At 28.8% G+C, this 23,592-nt stretch overlaps 1 protein-coding gene across 3 annotated transcripts in view; it reads right to left on the bottom strand.

The window, feature by feature from the left end:
- Positions 1-23,592, bottom strand: part of LOC113377116 (monocyte to macrophage differentiation factor-like) — a 55,565-nt gene that overhangs the window by 3,497 nt on the left and 28,476 nt on the right. The window contains exons 1-3 of one of the 3 annotated variants that reach the window (XM_026617319.1): positions 18,013-18,054; positions 17,715-17,928; positions 403-527 (exon numbers count right to left, since the gene is read on the bottom strand). In XM_026617319.1, the coding sequence (XP_026473104.1) occupies positions 403-525 (123 nt within the window). In that variant the 5' untranslated portion in view covers positions 526-527; positions 17,715-17,928; positions 18,013-18,054. Of the gene's footprint in view, positions 1-402; positions 528-17,714; positions 17,985-18,012; positions 18,055-23,592 lie in introns of those variants that run through there. The other 2 variants (XM_026617321.1, XM_026617320.1) reach the window with 2 other exon arrangements.

The following is a 23,592-nucleotide window of genomic DNA, read 5'->3' as shown; positions in this document are numbered from 1 at the left end:
TATATTTTTGTAAAAATATCATGAACTAAGTTATAACCCCTTGCACTCCATAGGCGCCGCTGTTGCCAAATGCTTTTATTGCACTAACTCCAAAATTCAAATTGTATTCGTATGGTAACACATGGCAAACATGATAAGAAATGATTCTTTTCAGTAAAACAAAATATAAATTTCAGACGCTTGAACGCAAAGTAGCTGCGCTCATTGGTAAAAAAACGCTCAAAGTGCAAAGGGTTAAACCATTGTATCCGCAACTGAAAAAAAGGTAAAATTCTCGTCTGAAGTAAAAATTATTGGTGATTGATTTCCTTTGTATTTTAATGTAAACTAATGCGCATATTTTATTTAAAAAAAAGTAAGTCAAAATGGATTATTAGACACATGTAACCTACGTTTATTTACCTGGGTCGGAATGTATGCTTGATTTGCACAAGCCTTTTTATTCATCCAATTGACGTCCCGCAGCTGTTGCCACGGAATCGACATTCGAAAATGTATAGGTCCTCGTTTTATATTTTCCTTCATTTCTGAGAATCATATAACAAATTTATGAATTAGTGAGAACAATCAAAAACTATATAAACTAATGATCACCAGCTACTTTAATTAATAAGTATTAAAAAAACGAATAACCTGAATAAATAATAGCTAAATAATCATAATAATAATATAAAAATGACAGTATAATAATCTATATCAAATATTGGATATATTTATCTGTATCTCTGTAGAAAATATCAATCATGTGTTGCAAGACAAATATGTAATGTAAAATGAAACCAGAACAAAACCATGCCATAGGTCATAATTGTCGCTTTTTGTTTCCCAAAACGCACGTGACTGTGTCTTTTGTCTTAAATGACCGATTGTGCACCGATTGAACGAGATTTAATATTAAATAACTGTAACAATCGTATAATAATCACCCAGAACTAGTTTAAAAACTAAGTTTATTATCTATAACAAAGTTGGAAATTTGAGATCTGCATTCACAGAGTATAGCATATGATGGTATCAGGTTATCATTATAGCTGATTATATTACATATAATATAATTTGCTTAAAACGGTTTTTAAATACGATTTTAAAATCACATGACTTAATTTAGTTAATATAATATATACACCTGGAATATTAAATCTTTAAATTTTTATGTTACATTCACAATAATATAGAATTGATATCTAGTATTAAGTGACTTCTGAATGTGCACATTCATTCATTTACTAACTAAATTTGCGAAAACGTGAATAAACTAGTGGTGTATGGCATCGTGCCTTAAGGCAAATTGCTGAAACTTTCCGTACCGTAACGAAATGTTCGAGGAATATTAAATGTTTTCAAATAGATTACTATAAATACTGTAACATTGTCTAATATTTATAAGAATTATATGAACTGAATTGCAAAGTTGAAATTATTCGTTTAAAGTATATTACAACTTTAGTCAGAATTAAAATTAAAATCTGAATTATTTTCGATACACAAAAAATTTTTGAAAAAAAAAATTTGAAACGATTTTTTTTAAAAGCAATTATTTTGCTAAAACAAGCAGACAGATTTTTAAATCATTCAAATCAGACGCTTAGTTCTCTCAAAAACTGCCATTTTTTGCACATTTAGCTCTGTATCTTCCAAATGGCTGGACCTGCCTTTGCCAAAAACTTATCACCTCTTCTACCAATCATTACAAAATGAATGTTTTTTAAATCATTAAAATCGGATACTCCGTTCTCTTAAAAACTCTTTTGTATTTTCTGCACTCTTTGCTCCGTATCACCGTAACGGCTGGACCTGCCTTTGCGAAAAACTAATCAGCACATCTCCCTATCAATAAGAGTCGAATGTTTTTTAAACCATTCAAATCGGTTGATGTGGACGAAAAAATGCGGACATACAAAACACACACACACATATACACACATCCATTTTTTCTGAGGTATGCCAAAATGTTCAGAAGCCTTCAAAACGTGAAGATATGCAAAAATATTCATTTTCAATTTTTGGCCCATTACTATAACTACCCTACGGAAAGTTAATAAATAAAAGAGTTTAATCAACAAATGATTGTTAATTAAACAAGTTTGAAAAGCACGAAAAATGTTATTAAACTTTACCAAAATAAATAAGAGTACATATATGAATATGAATATAATATTCAAAATGTTTCATTTCTTTTTGCAGATTAGAAAGAGAAGTATCTTCAGACACAGATTTCTTTTTAAGAAATGGATTTTAATATTTTTGAATAAGATTGAACTAAAATCGGGGTACTCCAAATACGTATATTTGGTTCCAAAAGTCAATGTCATCTCAAAATTGCTTGAAAAGAAAAGTCAATGTCTTTAAATCATTAGAGTGGTGCGATCGAATTTCACTAAAATTAATTTCTTCAATTAATGTAATTGAAGTTGAGCATTTGGATACAAAATTGGACATGCATTTTTATTCTGTTATTTGAGCGTAAATTCAAAATAAACTTGCAAAACTTACAAAAATTTGGTTCATGCAAAATTATATTATTATGTAAGGAAGATTTGAAAACTTTGCTATTAACAGTTCCCTTGGCACACGAATCGATTTTCATAAATGATACTTTACTTATTTATAGAACACATCGAAGAGAGTGAATAATCACGACTATATATGTTTGGCAAGACCGGGCCTTCAGTCAATTAGTGTGATTGCACATGTCTGTTGACAGTCACATTAATTCAATTAATTGTAAAAACTAATATCAAATCAGTTTGCGAAGTACAGTCACACACTTCTCTAACAAAAGCTACATATAATTCAAAATTTTAAGTGAAAATTTTGATATTGTTTCCAACAACGTTATTTCAAATCACGTTTATTAATTTATGATTTTTCCGATATCAGTATCGACATTCATATTCTATTTCACGCTTGGATTTCCAATATAATTTAATATTTATAACGCTTTTAACTTTTTAAATAAATATTTCGCATTGCGTTGAGTAATGTAATTTATCTATTACATTACCAAAGAATACAACAAACCAAAATGTTATTAAAAATCTGCATGTGCGGATTAATTTTTTTTTGGAAAAGCAAATTCTGAAAATTTTAATGATATGCATAATCTTTTAGAAAATTTTCAAAGCTCTGTTCTGCAGTTTGCACAAACTACTTAATTTAAAGTGAATTATTTGTTGTATTCAAAAATTTAAAACGTTCAACGATTCAAATAGATTAGATTTATGTACTAACATATAAATGAATTACAAACCGACCAAAATGATATTTTCAAAAATTATATAAACTCATTTCAAATTTTGTTCGCTTAATAATTTAATTCGTCTAATAAATGTTTATAGAATGGGAAGTTCCAACAATTTGCCTTGAGAAAATACTCTATTCAATTTGCTTTTCATTTAATTTCATTTAACAATTCAAATTTACGTAAAGGTACATTTAACATGCAAATTTACATCACGTCTCATATACATTTATTTCAATAGTATGTATAGTCCTTCGAACCTCTTCGAATAATACATGATACATTTTTTATTATTTACATAAAGTATACAAAGTTATAAATATTTATTTTTTACGCAAGGGTTCGCCCGTAGGTAAGCGGTTAAGAGCGACGGGACTTGTTTCAGAGGTCCCGGGTTCGATACCCACTTCGAGCAGCCTTTTGTCAGGCAACATTGACAACGATTTTCACTTGGAAATATAGATAGCAATATGTTTCCAAGTGAAAATAGCCCTCACCCGGCATTGTTGCACCATACTTGCCCTATTACAGAGATTGTAATAAAAATTTATCATACAGAGATGTGACAACTGTTTGGGTTGCCATCTGTAATAAAACAAACGTAGTTTGTAAGATCTTACTCATAACAGCTCATAGAACCCATAAGTTCTGATCGCAGTTCAAATAAAATTATAAAAAAAAAAAAAAATTACGCAATTTTAGATAAATAATATTATAATATAGTAAAGTTCGACACAGTGAAATAAGCAAAATATAAATAACTAAACACGAAGAAATTAATAAACCAATTAAAAGTGCAAATGAAAATCATATGAAACTTCCAACCGGAAAAATCATACAAACAAAACTATATATTAGAATTAGATTATTAAAATATATTTGAAAATTAGCAAAATTTATACATGATCATTAGAATTTGAAAATCCTTACTATAAAAACCTCACCACATTTTGCAATATATCAGGAAGAATATTTATGATTAATATCGATCAGTAGGGTAGAGCGGGGCTAGTTGAGCATAGGGGCAAGTTGAGCAATCGAAATATCTCGAAAACTAATCACCGTTCGTCTAGGCAATATATGGCGGAACTAGCTGTAAGTGGAATTCTGTCTTAAGGCAATTAGGGCATCGTGCCTTGAGGCAAATTGCTGGAACTTCCCGTACCAAAAATTATTATTTTTTTAAAAACGATTATCATTTTTGAAAAAAATTTACTTCGGAAAAATAAGATTTTTGACAAACAATTAGACAAAAAATTACTTTTTTTTGAAAAAAAAAATTTAATTTTTTTTTTTAATTTTTTTTTTTGAAAAAAAATGTTTTCTTTATTTTGACATATTTTGAAAGATCTAAACTTTTTTCAAAGCAATCGTAATGCTTTAACTGCATAAAGACGAAATATCAAACCGCGTAAGCGCCGCGTCGACGTCTAACGCGTAAACATTGGTACGGAACCCATAGGAATGTAAACCAAAATTATACTTATTGTTAAAATCTTTATAAAATATCTGATAATTTGATGTGCATAGGTATGTCTAATGATCATTTTTGACCGCCAAATGGCATTTTTTTTCACATTTTTCATTAGATCTCCGAAACCGCTAGACCTGCCTTTATGAAAATTTTATCGGTTTTTCACCTTGTCAATACAAGCAAAATGTTTTTTGAATTATTAAAATCGGACGCTCCGTTCTCTTAAAAACTGAGTTACCGTTTTCGGCACTTTTTGCCCCGTATCTTCGGAACGGCTAGAGCTGACTTCGCCAAAAACTAATCAGCACGTCTCCTTATCAATACGAATCGAATGTTTTTTGAATTATTTAAATCGGTTGATCGGTGTTCCCGAAATCGTCGACGAAAATTTGTATCCGCACATACATACACACACGCACACACACACACACACACACACACACACACATCCATTTTTTCTAAGGTATGCCAAAATATTTAGAAACCTTTGAAACGTCGAGAAAAGCAAAAATTTTCATTTTCGATTTTTTTGCGATTACTATAACTTACCCTACGGGAAGTTAAATATAGAGGTTTGGGAGAAATAAAGATCCCGCGATCGCTAGTGGCCGCTGGACAAATGAGTGAGGCTCGCGGGCGTTTTGTTTATTTTGGGACCAAAAAGTAAAAAAGTAATTCATCACGAGTTTTCATCTGGTTTAGTCAAATGTTACTTATTTCTAATCAGGTAAATGCTATTCTTCCATATAATTATAGTACTTTTAATATGCACGGAGATTCTGGGTATAATTCTCACGGTTTTTTTATGAACTCACTTTTATTTTGAAATTCCGAGTTGGGGTTAGTTGAGCATAGTTGCTAAACTTGTTCTGTCACTAAGACAATTATCATTAACTTTCAGAAATTATTTATTATTTTTAAGATTTAAGCTAAGTCTATGAGTAATAATATAAAGAAATAATGATTTTAAACAAAAATACTGAATATAATGGTAAAATAATTCCTAAGATACGATATTGTTTTGTTGATTCTACTTTTGGTTAATTATTCAAAGAAAATTACTATAAGTTTTGTTTTCTCTGACAATAAAGACTATAAATATAGAACTGGTAATTAAAAACTTATTTTATTTTATCACTAATCGACATTGAACCTATGATTTCATTATACTTTCTTAGTGCTCAACTTGCCCCGCCTATGGGGTACATTGAGCATACTTGACTTTTTGCATTCAAACAGCTGTAGTTTTTAAATTTTACTTATTACCAAAAAATAGTATTAACACTTTTGTTGAGCGATAAACAACAAATCCATCAAGCCGTATAGCAATTTATTGAGACTTTTCATTGAGGAGCTACATCCTTTTAAGTAAAAATTTGCTCAACTAGCCCCGCCCTACCCTACGATTGGGTATTACATTGAAATCATTGTAATTGTATATATTGAAATGTTTTTAATTTTATTACAATTACTTTTGCAGAAGCTCTATAGAGTTTTAGATAATGTTAAATGCTTGTAATATAAACTAATATTTTAGTATCCCATGTATATTATTATTTTAAGCATATTAAGTTTAATCGTCCACATTTACCAATATATATATATATATATATATATATATATATATATATATATTATAATATAATATTGGTATAAACATTTATCTACACAAAACAGTTATGTAAATAACGCATCTAACCTGAATTGTTTTTATAAAAATTGGTTCGGCAAATAATGTTTTTCTAAATTATCTTCCATGTGCAAAATTGTAGAGTTAAAATTGAACGTTTCGTAAAATGTATTAAATTTTAAAGCACTCTCACTTTATTTCGTATACAACTAGTCAAATAGTATCAAAACTGATAAGTCTCTGTTTGAAGCAGTTTTTAAATATTGTTTGCTCAAGAATGTATCCACAATTAATTAAAAAATATCTAATCAGCAAATAGCTAAATGGTAATCACGTGCTCTTGAGATTACCATGTCTGATATTTATTCAAATAATATTAATCAAATGCACGCCGATTTGAATTTTTTGTACTTGAAAGAATACAAAGGAATGACGTTTATCACTACGACTGATTAAAATTTCATTAGTACTTAATTATCATATAAATAATCATTGGTATTGTTATCTTTCACTACCCGGGCATATATATATATATATATATATATATATATATATATATATATGTATAAATAAAATAAATCTGCGAGCACTCAGGTCGCGCGATATGCATATTACAAATAAATAAATGAATAAATGAACAAATAAATGAATAATTTATTTACAATTAACTGTAATTTATTAATATAATATGTATATCGCGCGATCTGACTGCTCCCAGAACTGAAATAAAAGAATTATTTTGCCAAATACAAGTGACGACTTATGAACACCTGATCTGCACTCCTTATGTAAAAAATTCAAATAGTTATGGCTACTTCACTATTTGATAAAAGTTCAAAAGTATTCCTTTTTGACTTTTTTTCTTAATTTTTAACAACGATCAGTTTTGGGCAACCCAAACAGTTGTCTTATCTCTATGTGATGAATTTTATTATTACAATTTATGTATTATTTATCGACGCAGCAATGCCAGGAAAGCGCTATTTTCACTTGAAAACATATTGCTAGCTAAATTTACAAGTGAAAACCGATGTCATTGCTGCTTGACATCAGGCTGCCGAGAAGATTTTATTTTGAAGGTGGTTTTGTCATGTTCTTGGGGCTTATCTATTGTTATTCGTAATTAGTTATATTGAAATTAATGAACCTATGCCAGTATTAGTGATTTTGATCAATTTTATTGCAATAATCAGATCTTTGAACACTTTCGGACAACATGACATACTTATACAATGGACAAAATGACATGGTACTATATCCTAACCATTGCAAGGCAGTTTATTGGATGCCAAAAACAAAAAAATTGAAACCTGTCAAAAGTGATTGTTTTTAAATACTACTCTAACTACTTCTAAAAACTGACCAAAAAAAACACCGGTTTATTTATTGCAAAGACCTCTTTTCCCATTCTGAGCCCGATGTACGACTTGGTGTCTCCTTGTGACTCATGGTTATATGCTGATGTCCCAAACAGGACGAAACAATTTATTTGTGAACTTCCTTCTTAAAAATTGGCATCTCAGTATGTCCTTACCCTATATGCTATTTTGTCCGTACTATATGAACAAAATGGTTTTTGTAACTAGTTGCATTTTTCCTTAATAAATAAGTTTTTATAGTTCCTACTTAAAAATGTTACTTATACTCAATGAACCAAAAATGAGTAAAAATGATTGAATAAATAAATATTAAAAAACAAAGCACAACATTTTGTCTGTACTTCCCCCACTTGTAATATTATATGTAGCTTATTGTTTATTCTGACCTAAACTTATTTTATTTTTTACAAGAATGGTATATAAAATTATTCTGTTATATAAAAATAATTTCTTAAAATGCTTCTGTTTATTATTATTCTTTAAGAATACATCTTGGTATAAATTTTGATATTCACCAATAACAAAGGTAAACATAAGCTTTCACATTTTTAGAATACTATGTGAATTACTTCCAATTTCTTAGCTTAGATTATGACTGCAATGAAAGGATGTGATTTTATCTGGTTATCGTGTCACAATTTTTCCTGAGTTTTTCTATATAAATTTACGTGCTATATCAGTATATATCAATTTCTTTGCTAATAATTCTCTTTTTCTTACCAATTGGCCAAAAATATCTGAGTTCTGACACTGAAAGATTTCATCAGGACTAAAATAACCAAATCGGTTCAGCCGTTTTCAACTATATACGTAAGAATTAGGGTTCGCTGACTCTACTTTTGACTTAAACGTTTTGTTTTATTTTTGTCATTCAAGACATTCCTGTGTTTTTTTTAAATTGTCTAGAAAAGCAGAGTATATGAGATGAAAATAAATCATCGAACATGAGATGGCGCCGGATTTGCTTCGAACGACGTACTTAAACCCCTTTTCCTGCGTTTAGAAATGCCTAAGTGACTTCAGATTTATGTCCGTAATATATCTTCACCGTAGCTTATACTGTCTGAATTGCCTCAAAAGTCTCTATAATATGGGAAAAAAGAAATTCCTGGGCAAACCAATTTGTTTTAATCCAATACCAATATCCGATTAATAAAAATATTACTCACAATGCTAGTGACATATTGCATCTGCATTGCATTACATAGGTAACATATAAATCATTACTCAAAACAATTTGTTTTAAAAATAGATATGAATAATATGCAGATATTGATTCGAATTACAATGTTTTTCGATTCGATTTTCATATAAAATATAACATATTTATATAAATATATTTCATCGCAGTAATGATATTTACGTTGTTTTATTTTGTTGAATTACGTACAACTGCATATTGAGCAATTTATTTAAATATTATCAAACTATAAAAATATTTTCTTTTTACTAACAAATCCTACGTCAAAAGCAAATAGTATGTCAAGAAGGGCTCTCCCGTGGATTAGTGGTAAGAGTTATGGTATCAGAGGACTCAGGTTAAATATAGTATAATTATTATAAAATGGAGCTCTCGATAAAATGATCCGCTAAAACTCGAAAACGGCCAAACCGATTTGGGCAGTATTAGTCTTGAAAAATTCGTGCTAATCATTAGGTTGTCAGAAAGGTGAGATATTATTTCAAAATCGCGTAGAAACTTTACAATTTTAATTTGAAATTTTTTGTAGAAGTGTAATTTAAATAAAACAATGGACGGTGGCTAGTACGTCAAATGTCAAACGTTTTTGACAGATAATGTTCAATTACGTTTAATAGGATGTTTTACGTGAATATTATTTAATTATGATTAAATCGCAGTAAGTAGTTTTGTTCGTAGTTATATTTATACACAAAAACGTTATTAAACGGATCGCAAAGTTTACTAAAAACTCAAAATATCAACTTTTTTGAAATGTTAATATAAAAATGCACTTTTTGGCGTTGTAGCACTCTTTTTTGCGAATCATATTTTTCTCAAACACGGTGCTCTGAAAGATCTCATTTGTATAATTATATACCCAGGGCCGGATTTAGAAATTTGGCGCCCCGGGGCACTGACAAAAATGCCGCCCCATCCCTGAAATTTTACGAACTTTGGAACTTTTTTTAAAGCAATCGCGCTGCTTTAGCTGCGAGGGACAAAATATAGAAGCGCGTAAGCGCCGCGTCGCAGTCTAACGGATAAACAATGTTACAAAACTTATATAAATGTAAACAAAATTTATACTTATTATTTTAATATCTTTAAAATATCTGATAATTTAATGTGCATATGTCTTATGATCACTTTTGTCCGCCAAATGTTTCTTTTTCAAATTTTTTTATTGGATCATCGAAACCGCTAAACCTGCCCCCCACAAATTTAAGCAGTTATTTATTCTGTAAATTTTTTTGAATGTTATTCGACGCTTTTTTCTCAAAAACTTTGCAAAAAGTTTATAATTTTCGAAAAATTTCAAAATACAAAAAATGTATTTTAGAAGCTTTTTTTCATTTTTCAATAAAATTTAAAGCTCTTTATGAAATGTAATTTTCAGTACGGGATGTTTCAGTAATTTGTCTTAATGCACAATGCCATGAGTCACTAGTTTAAATTTTTTTCGACGCTATAAGCTTGGAAGTGCACAAATTCGTCATTTTAAGAGGGCTCGAGAACTGTAGTAAATATTTTTCTTAAACTTTCAGCTTGTTTACGGATCTTTATATTAGCCAAATTGCCAAATTTAATAACTTATGAACCAATTTGATAATTTACGTTCGGAGAGGGAGGCAAGGCAAAATAATAAATTTTAATAATCGGTTATTTCCACCCAAATTTTGCATTGCAATCGTATTATGTTTTGTTAATTATATTTCTTGAAATATAAAAATGTTGTTAAAAAAATTTGATCATATTGTATAGAATTTTTTTCTCACTATCCAAATTTTGCCGCCCCCAAAAATTTGCCGCCCTGGGCAGTAGCCCCGATTGCCCCTACTGTAAATCCAGCACTGTATATACCTATTGGTATTTATAAAACACTTCTAGGTTATATTATTTTTTATTTGTGTTATTTAAATTCAGAACCTAAATTGGTATCGATCAAAGGGACATATTGTCGAATAACATTTTCCCAGTTATAATTTCCCAGAATTTATCTAAGAATAGATAGTAATATATGTAGGTCCGTGGTTAAAAAGCTCCGCCAGCGATGTGTCAAAAACCAGTAAAGTTAAGCATTGTTTAACAACAATATTGTTTTTTATTAAGGGGGTATTCTACTGTAGAAGCGTGAATTATGCCCGGTTTTTGAAGCGCTGTATAATGGAAACAAATAATATTTTTACTATCGATTTTTTTAACATTTGTTTATTGATATTTTATTATTACATAAATAAATCATTAAAAAAAATAAATTAGGATTCACAAAGTTATGAGCAGTCAAAGTGGGGGCTCAAAAAAAAAAGAAGGTGTCCTGGCGTGCATGATTCCAACCCTCCTGGTGATCCGAAACATAAAAAATAGATGGATTCTTAATTATTATAGATGCCGCTATCGTATGAACCTTGGATAAATTAAAAAAAATTTTTTGTTTGAATGGCGGCAGTTTGAAAAAAAAATTTTTTTTTCATGTTTTTTTAACAATTCCGAATTTTTTAAAAATACTAAATGAAAAGTTATAGTTTTGGGAAAGGTCCATGCGATAAAACGATGTATAGAGAAGATCCTCTCCAAATTTGATTCAATTTGAGGTTCATTAGAACTCGAGATATCTTTACCGCCAGCTCGAAAAAAGTAGTTCCGAGAAAAACGCGTTCAAAGTTTTGAGACTCGGTCGGGCCCGAACCGAGGCCACGTCACTAAAACGGATATAACTCAGGAAATAATAGTAATTTTGAAAAATCCTTTTAATGACATATTTTTGAATAACTAAACTTTGAAAATATGAAAAAAATTTCAAAATTCTACAGTAGAATACCCCCTTAAATTTACTTCAATTCTTCGAACTTTAATTATACTTTTTGTTAAATTTACTTTAATTCATCGAATGTTACTTGAAACTTTTCAAAAAGCAGGTCAAAGAAGAAAACACTTAATTCATTTTCTATCTCTCCTCGCAGAAATTTGAAATTTTTTATAAGCTCAGTAGTATTATTTACAATTATACACAAAATCCAGAATCCAAAAAGAATCTGAAAAACTTGAAATGTAATCAATAAATCGAAATACAAAAAAAAACTTGGATTAGATTATACCATGTTTTACCATGTTTTCTATAGAAAGTGTATAAAACTTCCAGTTTGATCATATTGACAAAATATAGACAAACTAATGGGGTTTATTGTTTTTATAATACCTCATTGTATGTAGTATTCAAACGACACATCCTTATACACTAAAAGTATTAATTTTTTTGATTCTCTAGAAATTGTTTAGAATATACCTATTTAATATGAAATAGATTTCAATAGAAATAATTACAAATAACAATAGATAAGTCCCAAAAAATATAGCAAAATAAAATCTTAGAAGCGCGATGCACGTTTGAACTGACTACTGCGACAAGGCTCTGACGGCTGTTGGCAATGACGTTTAACATCTGACAGGATTGTGTTTATGGTTTTCTGAATCTTATACAGTCTCAGAAACGTTACTGAAACAACAAATTTTTAAACACTGCTGTGCCCGAATTTCCCCTATTATTACAAGTATATCGACTTTCCATATATTCCGTATCAATTAAATTTTTCAAGTAATAATTTTCACTCTTTTCAAGCTAATCGGTCCTGTTGCCATTACAGCCCTACCTGCTTTTCAATATTCGAACCTCACTATTTTGGACTAAAAATTTCCAAAATCGCCAAATTAAAAAGCTTCAGGCTATGATGATATAATAAGCAATGTATCTATATCCACGATATGTATAAACACATATTTTTCACAGGTGCTCATATACAAAACGTACATTGATAAGGAACAGCAGAGTATTCACATGGAAGAATTTAAATCATCCATTAATCAAATAAACTCGATTAAAGAATTTAATGTTTGAAGTACGCAATACGTCATTCGGTTTGACGTATATGTTTATAATAAAAACTTAGTTCGCTTTTTATGAAGAAAAAATTATCATTCTTACGTAATCCTCTCAAACTGACGAGTTAAGAAATCGTTGATCTATGTCCGGGGAATACATAGTCTAATAATCGACCTATGATAACGAATAGATTTAAATATACAATAATCGGTTAAAGCTAAAGCTAAGAAAATTAAATGATATAATAGTTAAAATTGGATTATTCGAAATAATTTTGACTCGAATATCTGTTACAGTTAAAATTGTTGGAGCTCGTCCCTTAGCTAAGCGGCTAAGAGCGACGGAACTCGATTCAGAGGTCCCGGGTTCGACACCCACTTCGAGCAGCCTGTTGTCAGGCAGCAGTGACAACAATTTTCTCTTGGAAATATAGATAGCAATATGTTTCCAAGTAAAAATAGCCCTCGCCCGGCATTGCTGCACCAATGAAAATACTCGCCCTATTACAAAAATTGTAATAAAATTATATCATACATAGATGTGACAACTGACTGGGTTGCCAGCTATCAAACTGGCTAGTATTAAGTCAAATCAGCGCAACAGCTTATAGGTAGGTTCTGATTGCTGTTCAAAAAATAAAATAATAATAAATAATAAAATTGTTGGTTCAATCAAAGTTAATGCTCTTATCCTGTTTGTTGAAGCATTTACTTTCTTATATATACGACAATAAATTTTCTCATTTTATTGTGATTAACGGTCAATGCACTTACCAGACGTTAAATCAGATCGCGATTTGATGGCGTTATCTTATCAGAATTGATGCTACTTACACTTGACCTTATCAGGCCTAAAAACAGTTCAGTTAGTATATAGTTTTGCTCACCCGGTGGTCAAGTACTACTATTAATTGACTGAAGAGGTTTCTTTATGTACAAATGTAATATTTGCAAATTATGAAATGCTAATATTATATATAATGGTCTACCCAACTCGAACCAGGAAAATTTAGTGTTTGTTCTTGCTAATGCCAATTCGCGCGCAATGGCTATTTTCAATTAAAAATATATTTTTGGATGGCTATTTCAGTTGAAATGAGTTCCACTACTGCATAATATTGGGTTGACGACTATATAAACTGGCAGTTTTATATAAATATATACGTGAATTTTTTTTTACTACAGGTGTTATAAAATTTTATAATTGTGTAAATAGTATTATGAATATTTTCAAAATCAAGAATAATGCTGAAAATGATTATTTTTTTACAAATTGAACTTTTGCTTATAGCCAATTAGATTTTTTATTATTATTCTCATATTTTAACAGCAATCAGAACTTTATATCCTATAAGCTGTTGGGTTGCAACTTCTCCTTATTAGATGGCAACTTGACAGTTGATTCATCCAAATTTGATTATAGTTAGTTATTTTAATCCCATAGAATTTCATAGTTTCACATGAATTGTTCATAAGTTTATAAATAATATACGTTATGTTTAGAAAAAATATTTATGAAATTTATAACTGAAGTAGACAATATTGAATCTCTGAATTATTACCAACATGATGTGCTCAATTAGCAGCATGCATATACTCATTAGCAATATATACTCAATGGTAAAAACATTGAATATATAACTCTTCTCTAAATTATTTGTGTTAAAAATTATTTTATCTTTTGGGAGAGCTTTAATCATAATAATCATTTTGAATTACAAAGTCTTGCTTAGCCCCCAGCCATTGGCATGACTCGGTATGCATTGGAACATATTGTAAAGTCTAATTGATAGAAATATTTGAATACATACGTTTATGGTTCTTTTATATTTCACTTTTATATATTTAAAAAATACTGGTTTTAATAGGACTTTGAAGTTTACAAGTTATTGCCCGATTCGCGCTTATGAAACAAGTTCCCAAATGTTTGGAACTTCGATCTTGTAATCTAACAGTGAATAAGGTTGAAAGTCCTAAACAACTGGAGTTTTTTTTATTAAACAAATATATGATTAAGATATAATGTTAAATTTATAGTTAATGGTATACTAATATAAAATAGATAAATAATGGATTACCTGCCCGAAAGCAGATCCGTGTAAACTGAAGAAGTCGCATTGAAATATTACTTATCAATTGGACATAAAATTTTCGAATGATTTTTATAAATAAATAAATAATTATATATATATATATATATATATATATATATATATAAACTTTAGATTTTTTGTTCGACGTTAAAACATATTCTTGAAATGTTTATTTGCAGCCAAAAAGTCTAAATAAAAGGCAATAAATAACTAATTATTGATTATGTACGTTTCGAAACTGTGTCTGTGTCAGCACGTTCACATATTCTCAAAAGTATTATACAAAGTTTATAAAATTACAAGATTACTATAAATTGATATAAAAAATATATCAATACATACTAAACCAAGAAAAAACACATGTAAATTTAAACGAGGTTTATAAAAGCTGATCCAGGATTTCCTAGTTCCTAGATCATCTTTTGTAAACCCCTTTGTTTTTATAAGTTTCATTCACAATTGTTAATCATGTCATTAACTACAAAATATTATTATTTAACTTTTCAGTTTATTATTTCAATTCATTGATTTGTTTTTTCATTAAACAATTTTTTATATTTGTTATATATTTTAGTAATTTTGTAATATTATGAACTTAGTGAAATATTTTTTAGAATTTGTTAGCGTGCTGAATGATGACACATATACAGTGTCGAAATGTACATAACAAAATGTCCTTAATATGGATGTCTTAAATTAAATGACCTCAATATGGATGTTTTCGAATTTCCTTACTCTCAGGGTCTCAAATGTTTCCAAATTGAAAAAAATATACATTAAAAGTTTTAGCTTTTAATATCAATTTTAAGCCAGCCCGCACTCCAACCCAAGTTCCTTGGCCCTGTGTTTCCTAAGCAAATACTTATTTTATGAAATATATCAAATTTTTGTTGTAATTTTATATTTATAATCAAAATAAGCAAATACAATGTTATTCTCAAAATTTTGATTTACTTGTCACTAACATACAAAATTTAAAAAAACGAATGAAATTTTACCCATTTTATTTCCGTAAGAAAATTTGACTGGAGTGCAAACTATCTTGAAGTTCATACAGTAGAACTCCAATTATCCGAATTAATTACCCATTCGGATAATCAAATATTCGAATAATCGGAGTTTTTTTAAAAAAATTGCCATTGGAGAGAAAAAAAGTTACGTTTTGATATTGCACTATTTTTTTATTGAATTAAATGAAAGAAACATAATATTTTCACATGTTTTAAATATAAATAAAATGTACTTATGTACAAGTTTAGAAATAAAAATCATTGTTTTTTAAACATCTCTGTCAATGTAAGCTGTTTTAACTGTCACTTAGACTTTTTTTGGAATTTTTTTTTTTTTGAAAGTGATTCGGATAGTCGGAGTTCGGATAATTGGAGTTCTACTGTATTAAGAGCTGATATTTTCAAAGATTTTTTTTGTCATTTTGGAACCACCTTAATATAGATTAGATAGTTGAGGCATGGTTTAGTAAATACTGTGTAGAGCTTCGAACAAATAATCCAATTGTAATAAAAAAAACAAAAAGTTTAATAGATTGTTATTTGCTATCGACGTTTCGGACCTAGGTACGTTCCATCTTTAAGACATCTCTCAAGAAACATGGTCTTGATTAGATATAAACAAACAATATACATAAGAAAAAATCCACTAATTTTTATTTTTCCTTAAGTATGCTATTTGTCTTAATCTCTGGAGAATTTTTTTTAGATTTTTATTATTATTGGATTTTTGTTCGCAGCTCTATACACTCTATATATGAATCGAAAGAATTTTTCAGATGGTGAAATATTATAATAAAGTTGTTCTTGGGCGTTCATGCAATAATTAAAACTGTTTTATTGAAGTGAAATGTTTTATTGTCAAACGTTTCGGGTCCTGATTTGACCCATCTTCAGTGCATACAAATAATTTTAAAGAAAAAACCAAAAACACGGAAAATATAATCTACCAATTACTATAACAAGTTATATAGCATGACTTTTAATATCTATTAAATTAAATTAAACTAGATGAAAAAGTTTTAAAAAAAGAACTCCTCTCATCGAGACATGTTATATGCTTAGTTAGAGAAATTTTAACCTTAATTTTTAACCATTTTAATTTTTGTTAAAATTTCTCCAAGCACATAACATGTCTCGAATAGAAGAGTCCTTTTTTAAAAACTTTTTCATCTAGTTTATTTTAATTTAATATTTATTTTAATTCAATAGTTATTAAAAGTCATGCTTTATAACTTGTTATAGTAATTAGTGCATTATATTTCTCGTGTTTTTTGTTTTTTCTTTAAAATTATTTGTATGCACTGAAGATGGGTCAAATCAGGACCCGAAACGTTTGTCAATAAAACATTTTACTTTAATAAAATAGTTTCAATTATTGGATATATATATATATATATATATATATATATATATATATATATATACTATGAAGTTATACATGCTGACAGAAAAAAGTGTAAAAACAATTTATTTTTTTATATAGAAAATTTATCACAAAGTTACAGCTGACATGGTAAAATACTGGCACAAATATATTATATAATATTATTCATAAAATATGTGAATTAGTATATGTTTTCTAATATAATAAGACTGTGTAAAAATATACAAAAATTGTATGAAGTTAAATAGCAAAATTTATTTACGGGGAATATATACTGATGCATGATTTTTAGGTTAGATTTCTGTCAATTGAAATTTTGAATCCAACAATATATTTTGGTTATAAATTATCATTGCGAGATGAATTAAATGAATATTTTATTTAATAAAAGATAACAAAAACTTTAAATAACTAAATAATACAATTATGTTCATAAGTACTCACCTAATTAATTTTCCTTCACTGTCACCACAGAAAATCACAGTAATAATAATTTAGTGTGTCATATCTATACGGACACACAATTAATTCATTATCTATTTAATCTTTAATATTAAAATGATCACGTTATAACCTTTGGCACCATGTGAACACATATTAGCCTACGACAGTTCTGTTTGAAAACCCTATCAACATCGTGTTGAATAATGTTTGAGATCTGGAAGCGATAGCATTTGTAATAAGTAATAATTCAGTAATAATTTAACGTAAATAAATCAAATGATATCATTAAAAGATTTACTGTCGCAGGAATCAACTATCGCTTGGAACTTGGCTCCTACTGACATTCGCTTTCGAGGCTTCACAGTGTGGCCAATGCCTGTGACGTTCGCTTAGTTCTCTGACAGAGCTTGACAACCTGCGCAACCAGATCACTGTGCTGACTTAATCAATACATTGTTTTCTTTGTAGGGCGTTTGAAATATACACCGATGACGACGAGTTGCGTATTGAAAAAATAACTAGCTGTAAGTGGAATTCTGTCTTAAGGCAATTAGGGCATCGTGCCTTAAGGCAAATTGCTGGAACTTCCCGTACCAAAAATTATTAATTTTTTAAAAACTATTAACATTTTTGAAAAAAAAAATACTTCGAAAAAATTGGATTTTTGAAAAACTATAAATTTGATAAAAAATTACTATTTATTGAAAAAAAAAATTTTATTTGAAAAAAAAATTTTTTTTTGAAAGAAAATTTTTTTTTTGAAAACAAAAAATTTTTTTGAAAAGAAAAATGTTTTCTTCATTTTGACATATTTTGGAAATTCTGAACTTTTTTTCAATGCAATCGTACTGCTTGAACTGCATAGAGACGAAATGTCACAGCGCAAGTGCCGCGCCGCCGTCTAACGCATAAGCATTGGTACGGAACCCATAGAAATGTTAACAAAATGTATACTTATTGTTAAAATCTCTATAAAATATCTGATAATTTGATGTGCATATGTCTAATGATCATTTTTGACCGCCAAATGGCTAATTTTTTTACCATCATATATTTTTTATCATCATATATCTCCGAAACCGCTAGACCTACCTTTATGAAAATTCTTCATCTTGTCAATACAAGTAAAATGTTTTTTGAATTATTCAAATCGGACGCTCCGTTCTCTTGAAAAATGAGTTACCGTTTTCGGCACTTTTTGCCCCGTATCTTCGGAACGGCTAGACCTGCCTTCGCCAAAAACTAATCAGCACGTCTCCTTATCAATACGAATCGAATGTTTTTTGAATTATTCAAATCGGTTAATCCGTGTTCCCGAAATCGTCGACGAAAATTTGTATCCGCACATACATACACACACGTACATACATACACACACACATACACACACACACACACACACACACACATACATCCATTTTTTCTAAGGTATGCCAAAATGTTCAGAAACCTTTGAAACGTAAAGATATATAAAAATTTTCATTTTCGATTTTTTTGCGATTACTATAACTTGCCCTACGGGAAGTTAATAATATATAACACATCGGTAATTGGTATTTATGAATATAATTATGTAATCTTCAAAGGCCATCAAATAATTATCAAAACAAAATAATATTGATTGTTGTTAAACGTTTTGTTTTCATATGTTATCATCAGTGAATGTATAATTGGAAAAGAAAATATAGAATAAAAATATATATATATATATATATATATATATATATATATATATATGTTCCAGGAACAGTGCCCACAATGCAATGCTACCAATAACATTAAATATAGGAGGGCAATATGTGCTCCTTCTATTTCTCGTTTGTTAATATAATAGTATTTTATTATTTTACACAAATTTAGTGTTCAATCAATTTTACATCACAATTAATGTTTCCTGTTTTTCCTGGTTTGATTACTGAATGATGACACACATCAAGTGTGGAAAGGTTTAATGGAATAAATAATTTTGTTATTTAATCTTTTTTTTTAATTCGACGGTTGGGCTGCTAAAATATTACAAATATGTATAAACGTCGACAAAACTATCATCATATATATATATATATATATATATATATATATATATTAGGGTGGTCCTTAAAATGGTCATTTTCGAATTTCCTTGCTCCCAGGGGCTCAAATGGTTCCAAATTGATAAAAAACAATTCTCTGAAAGTTTTAGCTCTTAATATTAACGTTTAGATAGAGCGCAATTCAATCAAAGTTTTGTATGGAAATAGCATGGAAAATTTTTCAAAAATTGTAAAAATGTTTTTTAGATGTAATTTAGCGAACAAATGAATGAATAAAACTCATTCATTTGTCGCTAAGTTATACCTAACACATTTTTTTTAAATTTTCAAAATTTTTTCCATGCTCTTTCCATACAAATTTGGATTGAATTGCGCTCTATCTAAACGTTAATATTAAGAGCTAAAACTTTCAGAGAATTGTTTTTTATCAATTTGGAACCATTTGAGCCCCTGGGAGCAAGGAAAATCGACAATGACCATTTTAAGGACCACCCTAATATATATATATATATATATATATATGTGTGTGTGTGTGTGTGTGTGTGTGTGTGTGTGTGTATGTGTGTGTGTGAATTGATACTCCTCTTAAGCGGTTATTCGGATTTTAATAAATCTTTTATAGTTTAGTCAAAAATTTATTTGTTTCATCATGATCTTAAATTGAACAGTGCCGTATGAACTAGATTTTACAAATTAATTCACCTAAGATTTTAACAAAAGTAATAATGTTTATTAAATTATTAGTAAGAAAAATGTAATTTAGAAATTGTAATTGCCAAAAAGCATCTAATATAGGGTACGCGATTATAAAAATTATAGACGATTATATATTATATAAATTATTGAAACAATTATATTGTTTGGAAATAACAAAGGTGATATTGTTCTTTTACCATAGATACTAGGAGAAAGTCCCCGAGTGCCGGACACCTAAGGTTATTTATAAATAAATCAACAAATATTTTACAAAATGTTTATTAAATGACATATGTTAGATATAAAAGTTAGAATTCAAACTAAATTAACAAAAACGCAATCTTTGCTAAACAATAATTAATACTATCAATCAAACTTTGGTGACAAAAAATATGATTTTACAAAGTGACATCTAGTACCGGACATTTCAAAATAACCAGCATTGAACACATATGTAGCCATCTCCACACTCAGGAATGTCTGCACATTTGTGTTTGACAAATATTCTTAGATATTGCAAAAAAATATCGCTAATTATCCACCCTATTGGCCGATGCTCTCAGCTGGAGCATTCATCACGGATTTTCATTCTTTGACTAGAAAATACGAAAAATTGGGGTATGTAGTGACCGTTAGCACTCACACAGAACAAAATTAAATATATAGAATAAATTACGTCAATTCTCACAAGAAATATCAGTATGTTTACTTCCGGCGCTAAGGGACGACTTAGTGTCCGGTGCTAAAGGACAGACAATTTCGTTCCTTTGGTGGTACCTACTAAAATTATTTAAAATATCTAATAATATTCTACCATTTTACGGATAACAATCAAGTACTACTTTTATTTTTGAATGCCACTAAAATATAAATGCATAAATACACTAGAATTACTTCCATTGATATTTAGGTGACGCGTGATCCTGCACCTGTGTGCCACCCGCGCCCCTTTCACTTGTATTTTGAAATAAAAAGATTTATACTCGCTTAAATAATACGTGTTAAATAGAGTGTCCGGCTTTAAGTGCCGTCCGGCGTTACGGGACTTCCCCCTATATTTATTCTTTCTGAATTTCTTATACTGATCAAAACACTGCAGTTTCCATAATGTATATGGCTTATGCCAAGACCATAAACGGAAAAACATTAAATAGAATATTAAAAAATATAGAATATATATATATATATATATGTGTGTTTTTATTCATATACAATAGGATTTCAGGCATGTATGCGATTATTCTAGGTGTAAGTGGCATTTTGCCTCAAGAAAAGTTTAGGCAGATTTATCTAACACAGTTTGTTTTTTTCTAGTACGAAACACAGAACGGACAATACATGACGTATATCCTAAGCACGAAGCTAATTATTCCAAATTTTGATTTTATTCATTTTTATAATTCAACCTCTTTTCGTAGGCCTATAACATTTTAATATATTCGTTAAGACCATGAACCACTTTTATATAATATTTATTTTTCAACCACTTCTTTTCGTAGGTAAACAATACTTTAATATGTTTGCTAACACCAGAAATCACTTTCATATTTATAATTCAACCCCTTGTCGTGGGCCTATAATATTTTAATATGTTCATTAAGACCATAAACCACTTTCTTATTTAAAATTTTACCACTTTTCGTAGGTCTATAATATTTTAATATGTTGTTAAGGGCAACCCATTTTATATTTATAATTCAACCACTACTCGTAGACCTATAATATTTTAATATGTTCGTTAAAACCACGAATCATTTTTATATTTATAATTCAACTACTTTTCGTAGACCTATAACATTTTAATATGTTCATAAACCACTTTTATATTTATAATTCAACCATTTTTCGTAAGTCTGTAATATGTTAATTTCTTTTATTCGTTAAGACCATGAACTTTAACATAATTTTTTTATCAAAATCGTCAAAAATATGAAAAAGTCACAGTTAAAACGGCCGAGCCGATCTACACCAAAAAGTAATCAGCACGATTGCTCATATGTACTCTTAGAAATTACCAACATATTCTCTTATATTAGAAATGTACAATTCCAAAATAGCGGTGTAACAAAAAAATTCAATTAAACTTAAACAATCTACCATTATTTTTTTCCCCCTTTTTTATATATTTGCACCTATTTTATCATGAAACACCAGCAAATATTTTAGAAGTATGTATTTACTTAGAATGTCAGTGCATTGATTGAGTGTCTGGGTATGATGGTAACCATTAAATTATTAAATAAAATGATTAGAATATAAAAATGTAAATTAATACATGGAATATAATAGAATTAAAGCATACACATAGCAGTAGCCATATTTTTTTAATAAATTTCTAGTAAAGACTTCCAAATATAAATCAAAATAGCATTGCACACCTATTTAATTGATAAATACAATCATTAAATTATACCATATATAATGAATTAAAAAAACCATAGCGCATTGACATTTATTTTTAATATATGATATTGGAAATTATAAAAAAATCCAATATTAAAATCCATATACTTATATATAAAACATATTTATAAGTTCGCCATAAATGAAGGTATACATCGACTCAACTAACGAGGCGAAATCAAACTTACAAGCTTGAAAAAACAAAACAAGAAGTAACATTATATGATGCCACCAAGCTGATTCATAAACTTCCCAAGGAGATTAAATTTAAAATGAAGATAAAAAATATGAAACACATTAAGATACATGAATTATACCAATGTGTTTGAGACCGCAATTATGTATGATTGAATAAGTGAATGTATGTATGCTGTGTATTTATATCCATAATGTCAATGGAGAATGAAAGTTTTGGATATACTTGTATAATATATATATATATATATATATATATATGTGTGTGTGTGTATGTGTATGTATATATATGTACCATGCATCATCTTATGATGATTTGTATCAGACATTCCTGTCTGACTGATTGTGAGGTATAAAAAATATGAACTAGTTGTAACTAGCATTTTGCCTTAAGGCAATTTGAATTAATTTCCTGATAACCATTGATAATAAACATAATCAATCAGAAATTCAGCTATTTAGGTAAAGGTTCTAAAGATGTATTTTATTTAAATATGGACGTCAACTGCAATCAGTAACTATCCACAAAACTCGGAATCATCTGATTAGAA

The sequence above is a fragment of the Ctenocephalides felis genome, unplaced genomic scaffold (assembly GCF_003426905.1).
Source record: "Ctenocephalides felis isolate EL2017-DRISC unplaced genomic scaffold, ASM342690v1 CF-g0.4_SCAFFOLD_01886, whole genome shotgun sequence".
In the NCBI taxonomy this organism is placed as follows: domain Eukaryota; kingdom Metazoa; phylum Arthropoda; class Insecta; order Siphonaptera; family Pulicidae; genus Ctenocephalides; species Ctenocephalides felis.
The sequence above is the reverse complement of the archived record's forward strand: the minus strand, read 5'-3'. Positions and strand labels throughout refer to the sequence as shown.